The 10,000-nt window shown below is 42.8% G+C and overlaps 1 protein-coding gene across 1 annotated transcript in view; it reads right to left on the bottom strand.

Moving 5' to 3' along the window:
• LOC146972957 (uncharacterized) overlaps positions 1 to 10,000 on the bottom strand; it is an 82,546-nt gene that overhangs the window by 12,966 nt on the left and 59,580 nt on the right. The window contains exons 12-14 of the mRNA XM_085799061.1: positions 5,322 to 5,365; positions 1,726 to 1,916; positions 1 to 6 (exon numbers count right to left, since the gene is read on the bottom strand). The exon at positions 1 to 6 is cut by the window's left edge and continues 65 nt beyond it. Coding sequence (XP_085655187.1) covers positions 1 to 6; positions 1,726 to 1,916; positions 5,322 to 5,365 — 241 coding nt within the window. The remainder of the gene's footprint in view (positions 7 to 1,725; positions 1,917 to 5,321; positions 5,366 to 10,000) is intronic.

Raw genomic sequence — 10,000 nt, 5'->3', positions numbered from 1 at the left:
GCGGCGCTGCGGAGCAAGGCATCATGGGAAATCAGACATGATACAACAATAAAGACAGAGGCTGTATTCGAAACCACATACTATACTGCCAGTACGTACTGATTTGGCCAAAATGTAGTATGCAGTATGTGAACAAAAGCAAAATCTGCAGTATGCGAAAAGTCGTAGTGATTCGGAAAATATTTCCAGTATCTGACCAGTCTACATTGCGTACTGTATCCCACAATGCAATGCTCCCCTGACGTCTAACCGTAACCAAAGACGGTAGTGTAGCCGTGTGCCGTAACTATAGTTTAATAAAATAAAACTTAATGCAGACTGATCGGTTCATTGTAAAATATTTATTTATTTTTTGTAAATGTGGTGATTTCTGTACGTAACGTTAGGCTCCAGAGCCCCGAGGCAGCGCTGCTCTTCTGTCCAATACACACAGGAAGCTTCACTTTACATTCACACTAACTAATGCTACTGATACAGCTGTTAGATTTCATCACTGAGACCAACATTTATCTCCTAAAAATAATGTAACCAGCCGGTGGTAAACCTCTAAAAACCTGCGGGTAAGTTAATTAGCGATGGTTTTCTCCCCCGGGATGAGGACGGAGGTTGGCCGGCCGAGCAGCTCTGCAGAGTGGCTGCTGTCTCAAACTTCTAAACAGCCGTCGTTTGGATCAACTGGCCGTATATTTGGGATCTAAACAGTTACTTTCTCGCATGAAAAAATATTAAAACTCTATAAAGTTACATAATAACAGCGCTAGAGCGGGAAATAAAACAGCTTTTCACCTGTTTTACAGCTACTGCTACCGGTTGCCGCGAAATGCAGCGGCTGTTTTCGAAACCGCATACTACCGTACTATCTACTACATACTGCGTTAGTATGTACTGTATACTGCATACTGAATGTAGTATTCAGTCTGCTACTTTAGCAGACTGACAGCGTTCACACCACAGTAACAGTATACAAGTTTCCCAGAATGCATTTCACAGCAACCGGTAGCGGTAGCTGTAAAACAGGCTAAAAGCTGTTTTATTTCCCGCTCTAGCGCTGTTATTACGTAACTTTATTAAGTTTTAATATGTTTTCATGTGAGAAAGTAACTGTTTAGATCCCAAATATACGGCCAGTTTATCCAAACGACGGCTGGTTAGAAGTTTGAGACAGCAGCCGGTCTGCAGAGCTGCTCGGCCGGCCAACCTCCGTCGTCATCCCGGGGGAGAAAACCATCGCTAATTAACTTACCCGCAGGTTTTTAGAGGTTTACCACCGGCTGGTTAAATTATTTCTAGGAGATAAATGTTGGTCTCATTGATGAAATCTAACAGCTGTATCAGTAGCATTAGTTAGTCTGAATGTAAAGTGAAGCTTCCTGTGTGTATTGGACAGAAGAGCAGCGCTGCCTCGGGGCTCTGGAGCCTACGGACACAAATCACCACATTTACATCAACAAATACATGTTTTACAACAAACACATCAGTCTGCATTACGTTTTATTTTATTAAACTATAGTTACGGTACACGGCAAAGATACTTCACTACCGTCTTTGGTTACGGTTAGACGTCAGGGGAGCATTGCATTGTGGGATACAGTACGCAATGTAGACTGGTCAGATACTGGAGATATTTTCCGAATCACTACGACATCCGGGAATTTTTCGCATACTGCAGATTTTGCTTTTGTTTGCATACTGCATACTGCATACTGCACACTGCCTACTACCTACTTCTCTTGCCGTCGGGGTCGGCGTGGACTTTGCGGACCAGGAAGCCGTTCTTGTAGAGCTCGCCGTCGGCCTGCTGGGCCACGCCCACCAGGGGGTTCCCGCCGCTGCCCAGACGCTTCATGGTGTGGGAGGCGGAGTCTGTCCGCACGTCGGCCAGCTCCGACATCGACTTCCTCAACTCCTCTTCATCACTTCAACACACAGAGACAGAGACACGATGAAGATCTGCATCATCATCATCATCATCATCATCCTCTTTATCTTCTTCTTGTACTTTGTAGTTTGGCCTTGGTGTCTCGCACTCTCTCTATGTTATTGTCTATTAGAGAATCAAACACTCACTATAGGACGAATCTCCTTGTTGTTTACAACTACTTCCTGGTAGAAAACCAGCATGAGAACAATAGTGACGGACGAGAGTTTCACTATATTTATCTACTTTTTCATGTCACTATATCACCGTTTAGACTAATCTGATGTTTGTAAAGTTTATAAAACCAATGATTGGACAAACATTACTATTTCTGTGTGCACATTTTTGTAATTAGTCATGGTTATCATAGATTAGCCGGGCTAACGGTTAGCTACCTGTTTAACTTTAATAACTCAGTGACTCAATAAACGCTCCATGAAAAAATATTTTCTCCAGCGGATATCTGAGTTCCAACATGACTGAGCTAACTGGAGTAGTTTCATGTCGTGTCCCACAACGGGAGGGTTTTAACAGCTGACGTCCTGCTGTTAGCTTAGCTACCGTTAGCTTAGCTACCGTTAGCTTAGCTACCGTTAGCTGTCCCTTCAGCTGAGCCACTGATGCTTTCTAGACACTGTGATTCCCCCAAACTGAATAAATACAACACATAGCAACACAAAACACACACACACAGAAATAGTAATGTTTCTTCAATAATTTCTGATTTGTCTAAACGGTGATAGGGCGTGAAAAATATGATATATAGCTAAACTCTCGATCGTTACTATTGATCTCATTCACATTACGTGCTGGTTTTCTACCCGGAAGTAGAATGTAAACAACAAGGCGATTCGGTCTATTCTTTTAAAAGACAGTTAAGGCAGTGGTTAATCAATAATCAATCATGTAATCACTAATCATGTAAATCACAAATCAATCACTACTTGTGCTCTTTCTCAATGCTTGTAATTATATGTCCTGTTTTTTTGTTTTTTTTCCCTGTTTGTTTGCTTGTTTGTTAGCTTTTGTTGTCTTGCCTAATGCCTGCCATTTCATGTCCTGCCTTGTAATGTCTGATATTGTTTGTGCTAATGTTTTAGCTCTGTGTGCTACTTGCATGTGTTTCTAGCTACTTTCCTCTCTTGCTTTCTCCCACTCTTCTTCTCCCTGTCTGCATGTTATGTCTGCATGCCATGAGCTTTTGTCATGCTGTATGTCAGACTTCTTACTTGTTTTACTTGTTATTATGAGCTTTTACTAGGTAGATTGCTATGTAAGTTGTGTTTTGAAAGGACTTAATTGTTGCCCCCTTTTTTTGACTTTTAGGTTTTTTAGGTAGGACGAAAACTAGCCTTGTTGGCTAACTCTGGCCCACTTACAGTTTTTCTTTTAACTCTGTTGATTAGTGGTGCACTGTCCCTATGAAATAAACTAATAAATGAAATGAAAAATGAAAATATGTTTCCACAGATCCACCGGAGCTCCATCTCTCTGCACCAGCCGCTGCCTGCATCCCCCCCCCCCCGCCCTTTCCCCTGCTGTTAGACCGGTCTGCCCTCCCTTCCCATGGACCAGTCTGCCATCCAGTCCTCCCATTAAGCTGGTCTCCCTTCCTATGAACCAGTCTGCCATCCAGTCCTCTCATTAAGCTGGTCTGCTCTCCCTGCCTCCCTTGCCTACCAGAAGCTTCCTCCTTCAGCTGTTGTTAACATTTCCATGTTTCCCACATTCTGTGTCATAAACTATCAACTGTTTTCTTGTCTGTAACAACATCTCTGTCCCGTCTGTCCGTCCTGGGTGAGGGATCGACTCTGTTGCTCACCCTGAGCTTTCTCCTGGTTTTCCCTGTTAAAAGGGTTTTCTATGAAGTTTTTCCTCAGTGGATGTGAGGGTCTAAGGACAGAGGATGTTGTTATGATGGGATGTAAAGCCCTTTGAGACAAACTGGTGGTAAAAACGGGCTATAGACCGAATCGCCTTGTTGTTTACATTCTACTTCCGGGTAGAAAACCAGCACATAATTTGAATGAGATCAATAGTTTAGTTATATATATCATATTTTTCACGCCCTATCACCGTTTAGACAAATCTGAAATGATTGAAGAAACATTACTATTTCTGTGTGTGTGTTTTGTGTTGCTATGTGTTGTATTTATTCAGTTTGGGGGAATCACAGTGTCTAGAAAGCATCAGTGGCTCAGCTGACAGGGACAGCTAACGGTAGCTAAGCTAACGGCGGTAGCTAAGCTAACAGCAGGACGTCAGCTGTTAAAACCAAGGGCGTAGAATTGGGTAGGGACGCTAGGGACACGTCCCTACCAATATTCAGAGAGGCAGGAAGAGGTAGAGAAGGAGAAGGTGGATGAGGTAGAGAAGGAGGAGATGGAGGAGAGGCTGGAAATTCACAGGTGAGGTTAAATAATTATGGATGTGTTAGTCATGATGATGCACAGTTGACTTCAGCCAGAGTAACTGAGAACTCTTCTAAGTTGCCTTCTTTAAACTGCCATCTTTCATTAGTTGCTCATTAGTTACCCCTACATAACATGAAATTATGATTGCAAATGCAATAAACATCAACTTTCAGGAGCGATGCCTCGGAGCACTTTTGTGTCCCCACCAATGTCAAAATCAAACCTACTCCCTTGGTTAAAACCCTCCCGTTGTGGGACACGACATGAAACTACTCCAGTTAGCTCAGTCATGTTGGAACTCAGATATCCGCTGGAGAAAATATTTTTTCATGGAGCGTTTATTGAGTCACTGAGTTATTAAAGTTAAACAGGTAGCTAACCGTTAGCCCGGCTAATCTATGATAACCATGACTAATTACAAAAATGTGCACACAGAAATAGTAATGTTTGTCCAATCATTGGTTTTATAAACTTTACAAACATCAGATTAGTCTAAACGGTGATATAGTGACATGAAAAATTAGATAAATATAGTGAAACTCTCGTCCGTCACTATTGTTCTCATGCTGGTTTTCTACCCGGAAGTAGTTGTAAACAACAAGGAGATTCGTCCTATAGAAATAAAATTGCCTTGCCTTCCTCATCATCATCCTCATCATCATCATCATCATCCTCCACCAACAGAACAATCAACTAAAGGGTTAAAGTGATGAGGCTGAACATGAGGGAGGACAGATGCTAACGACGTGCGTGTGTGTGTGTGTGTGTGTGTGTGTGTCTGTGTGTGTGTATGGGCGTTGGGATGCTGACCTGTAATTACAAAGAGGAAAGAAGCAGGGAACGGTTGCCATGGCAACAGAGGCTTAAATATGGGAGTCAGGGCAGCGGGGAAAAACACACACACAGACAGACACACACACACAGACAGACACACACACACACACACAGACACACACAGAAACATGCAGCAGCAGCAGAGATGAACTCACATCGTCCACTGCAGCTTCTCGTTCTTGATGGAGCTGTAGAGAGTCTGAAACACACAACACAGCCGGTCAGAGAGTGTGTGTGTGTGTGTGTGTGTGTGTGTGTGTGTGTGTGTGTGTGTGTCTGTGTGTGTGTGTGTGTGTGTCTGTGTGTGTGTGTGTGTGGGACCCTTGGCTTCAACAGTGGAGACAAACAAGTTTCAACTTTAACAAAACCTTTGTCGTTCAGACTTTTAAAACTTTAAATTTGGAAACACTGATCATCATCGTGACGAGCTTTTATTGTGAAAAACCTGCAGTGGTGAGTTCAAGAGCAAAGTAGTAGAATCAGTAAAAAAGAAAACAGCCACTTGTACTTCTAAAGCTGTTTATCTGATTTAAATAAACTGTCACAATACAGAAAAGCGTTAGATAATGTGATGTCATCAACTGACTCAAACATGAAGGAAACGATTCGTGTCTGAAATTATTGAACGAATCGTTAAGATAAAGAAACGATGAATTTAGATATGACGTTAATTAGATTGGTGATGAACTTCCTGCGTTGGCTCCGCCCACTGACCAATCAAACCACCTCCTGCAGACAGGTGAGTGCCAGCTGCAGGCGGCCAATCGGCCAATCAGAGCGCAGACTGAGTGACTGAGAGCAGAGAGTCGTCTGCATAGAGCAGAACCTTCAGAAGTTTCGTTCTTTCTATTTTCAATTAGTAATCACAAATCAAAAAATGAAAAAGTGACGGATTATTTTGTTTTTTGTTTTTTAATCTACTGAATCTGATTTTAATATTTAATTGGTCGGGTTTACGTGACCTGGTTACTGTTGCTATGTCTGTCAGGCCTTCGCTCCCAGCCAGGCTCCTATAAGAAGTATTGAGTTTTCAGCGTTTTGCCGTCGGTTTCAAAGGAAACATCAGGACATTCATTTCTGCAAAAACAGTTGGTAGATATCAGAGAGAAGCCGTCAGAGAGATCTAGGGCTGACCCAAAAAATTTGAAGCTTCGAAGCTTCGTTCATTGCCATGGTAATCGATAATGAAAGTCCGTGATCGATTTTTTTCCCCCCTCCCTTTTCCCTTTTTGACACCGGTTCTCATCGGCAGTTGTTACATTACAATGAGTCGGCTACTTGGCATCCTGGAAACCTGCCTGATTTTGGACATATGCAGTGTTTGTTTGCCATTACTTTCATTATTTCCAGACGTTACGATCGCTCACCCCGCCGGCCGCCGAAGCTTCGATTAAAATCGATTTTATGTCCGCGAAGCTTCGATTATCAAAATATGATAATCGGGTCAGACCTAGAGAGATCGCTCATAGTTTTCAGTTACGTGACCGGCGCAGCTGGAGGGAAAAACATTGTTAACGACGCAACAAGACTTTTAAAATCAGACTCAGTCCTGTGGTCCGTTTCTTCATTTGGTATTTTTGATCTGAGCCTAAAAATGAAAAATGAAAAACAAAACATTTTTTCATTTTTAGTGTTCGATTAAAAAACAAAAAACAGGGGCGGTGCGTGGCGCAGTGGTTAAAGGGATAGTTCAACATTTTGGCAAATTGGCCCATTGCCATAATCCCTATAGTCATAGCAGTAGGTTCGTTAACTTTATTTGTTGGTGTAAGCTATTTTTAGAACGGCGGAGCGGAGCGGCAGGCTGCTCAGGGCTATGCTATGGACGCTAAGGGAATTTCTTGGTTTCCCTCATCAAACTCATCAAATACAAAATCCCAAAACGCTCTCATGGACAAGTTGTGACCTGCACATTCACCACGCTATGAGATAATAATGGAACGTTACGAAACTGAGCCTTTTTCGAGGTAAATACAGGGTAAATACAGAGTCTGCTTGCTGAAAAACTGTCCCTGAACGTAACGCGCATCAGCGGTTTTGCATGAATTTACGTCTAAAACAGCTCCGTCTCGTAACGTTCCGTTATTATCTCATAGCGTGGTGGTTGTGCAGCTCACAACTTGTCCACAACAGCGTTTTTGAGTTGTTGGGTTGTGTATTTGATGAGTTTGATGAGGGAAACCAAGAAATTCCCTTAGCGTCCATAGCATAGCCCTGAGCAGCCTGCCGCTTCGCTCCGCCGTACTGAAAATAGCTTACACCGACAATTAAAGGTAACAAACCTACTGCTATGACTATAGGGATTATGGCAATGGGCCAATTTGCCAAAATGTTGAACTATCCCTTTAAGGTGGCCGCCCCATGTAGAGGCTACAATCCTCAATGCAGGCGTCCCCGGTTCGAATCCCGTGTCGGGCAGACCTTTGCTGCATGTCATTCCCCCTCTCTCTGCCTCCCCCTTTCCTGTCTATCTCACTATGTGCTGTCAAATAAAGGCAAAAACGCCCAAAAATATTTAAAAAAAAAATATTCCGTCACTTTTTAATTTTTTGATTTTTGATGCTAATTGAAAATAGAAAGAACGAACGATACACGGATTCTTCAGAACCGATTCTACCTTCTTCTTGCGGCTGTGCAGGTGCTGCTGTCCGTCCTGGGTCTTCCCCAGCAGGTCTGGGAACGCCAGCGGCTTCAGGGAGCGGGACCGCGGCGTTCTGGGATAGCGGAACGGGTCGGTGTCCCGGGCGTCGCGGCCGCTCCGCACCGAGCACAGCGACCGGGACCGGTTACGGCCGGTGGAGTGGATGCTGTTCACCCCGATCATGGCGTCCGACTGGACCTCAGAGTCCTGGTGCCGAGCTGGTCCAGATGTTGGACGACGATCCAGATGTTGGAGAAAGATCTGGATGTTATAGGACGACGATCCAGATTTTCAATGATGATCCAGATGTTAGAGAAAGATCCAGATGTTCAACAACGATCTGGATGTTCAACAATGATCCGACGACGATCCAGACGTTCAACGATGATCCAGATGTTAGAGAAAGGTCCGGATTTTAGACGACAATCCAGATTTAGGAAGACGATTCCAGATGTTAGAGAAAGATCTGGATGTTATAGGACGACGATCCAGATTTTCAATGATGATCCAGATGTTCAACAACGATCCAGATGTTCAGCGACCATCCAGATTTTAGACGACGATCCAGATGTTAGAGAAAGATCTGGATGTTAGAGGACAACGATCTAGATGTTCAACAACGATCCGGATTTGAGAGGACGATCCAGATGTTCAACAACGATCTGGATGTTCAACAATGATCCGACGACGATCCAGATTTAGGAAGACGATCCAGATGTTAGAAGACGATCCAGATTTCAGACGATGATCCAGATTTTAGGCGACCATCCAGATGTTCAGCGACCATCCAGATGTTAGACGACGATCCAGATTTGAGAAGACGATCCAGATGTTAGAGAAAGATCTGGATGTTATAGGACGACGATCCAGATGTTCAACAACGATCCGGATTTTAGACGATGATCCAGATTTTCAATGATGATCCAGATGTTCAACAACGATCCGGATTTTCAATGATGATCCAGATGTTAGAAGACGATCCAGATGTTAGAGAAAGATCTGGATGTTATGGGACAACGCTCCAGATGTTCAACAACGATCCGGATTTTAGATGATGATCCAGATTTAGGAAGACGATCCAGATGTTCAACAACGATCTGGATGTTCAACAATGATCCGACGACGATCCAGATGTTAGAAGACGATCCAGATTTTAGACGATGATCCAGATTTTAGGCGACCATCCAGATGTTCAGCGACCATCCAGATGTTAGACGACGATCCAGATTTGAGAGGACGATCCAGATGTTAGAGAAAGATACGGATGTTATAGGACGACGATCCAGATGTGTGGCGACGTTGATCCAGATGTTAGACGACGATCAAAAAGTGCAGAAAAACTTTAAATATAGAGTTTTTGTCCCAAATAAACAACTCTTAACTGTCCGACGGTCACTTGTTCTTCACCAGCAGGCAGCACCTGAACGCACCACGCAGATGTGGCGTTCAGGGACCGGTGGAGCAGCGTCGGAGCGTCGGCTGCTGCTGCATTATGGATCAGCTGGGTTCATTATGCACCGAACCGCAGCAGAGACTCATCGTGGTGCGTTCAGGTGTTCACGGGAAAACACAAACACACACACACACACAGAGAGAGGAAGGTCCAGCCTGACTCCACAACAGCTGATCACCGATTAACGATCAATAATACTGTCTCGTCTCATCTCATCAGACTCTCTCACTGCTTTAAAGTTTTGATTCATGAAATAAAATCTGATCTTCATTTATTTTAACTTTATACATTTATCTTCTGATCGACACTGAACTGATCAATACGTCTGATCGATGGATGATGTCACAGTGTTTCAATGAGACAAAAACATTAAACAAACGGACACACTGGATGATTAAATAGTTCAATAATTAGATTCTATAAATGTTAAATATATAAATGATTAATTATTCAGTGATGTTTGTAAGCAAATAGAATGAGGAGATGAATTATTGATGAATTATTGATGAATTATTGATGAACGCCACAGAAACCGATCAGAGTTAACGATCCAGATGAAGTCGCTTTTTTTATTTTAAATTGTTATTTTATAAAAAAAAACATTAAACAAACGGACACACTGGATCATTAAATAGTTCAATAATTAGATTTTATAAATGTTAAATATATAAATGATTAATTATTCAGTGAGGTTTGTAAGCAAATAGAATGAGGAGATGAATTATTGATGAATTATTGAT

The sequence above is a fragment of the Trachurus japonicus genome, chromosome 15, assembly GCF_045865225.1.
Source record: "Trachurus japonicus isolate A0001 chromosome 15, Traja_1.0".
NCBI lineage: Eukaryota > Metazoa > Chordata > Actinopteri > Carangiformes > Carangidae > Trachurus > Trachurus japonicus.
This window is presented reverse-complemented; position numbering and strand designations above follow the sequence as displayed.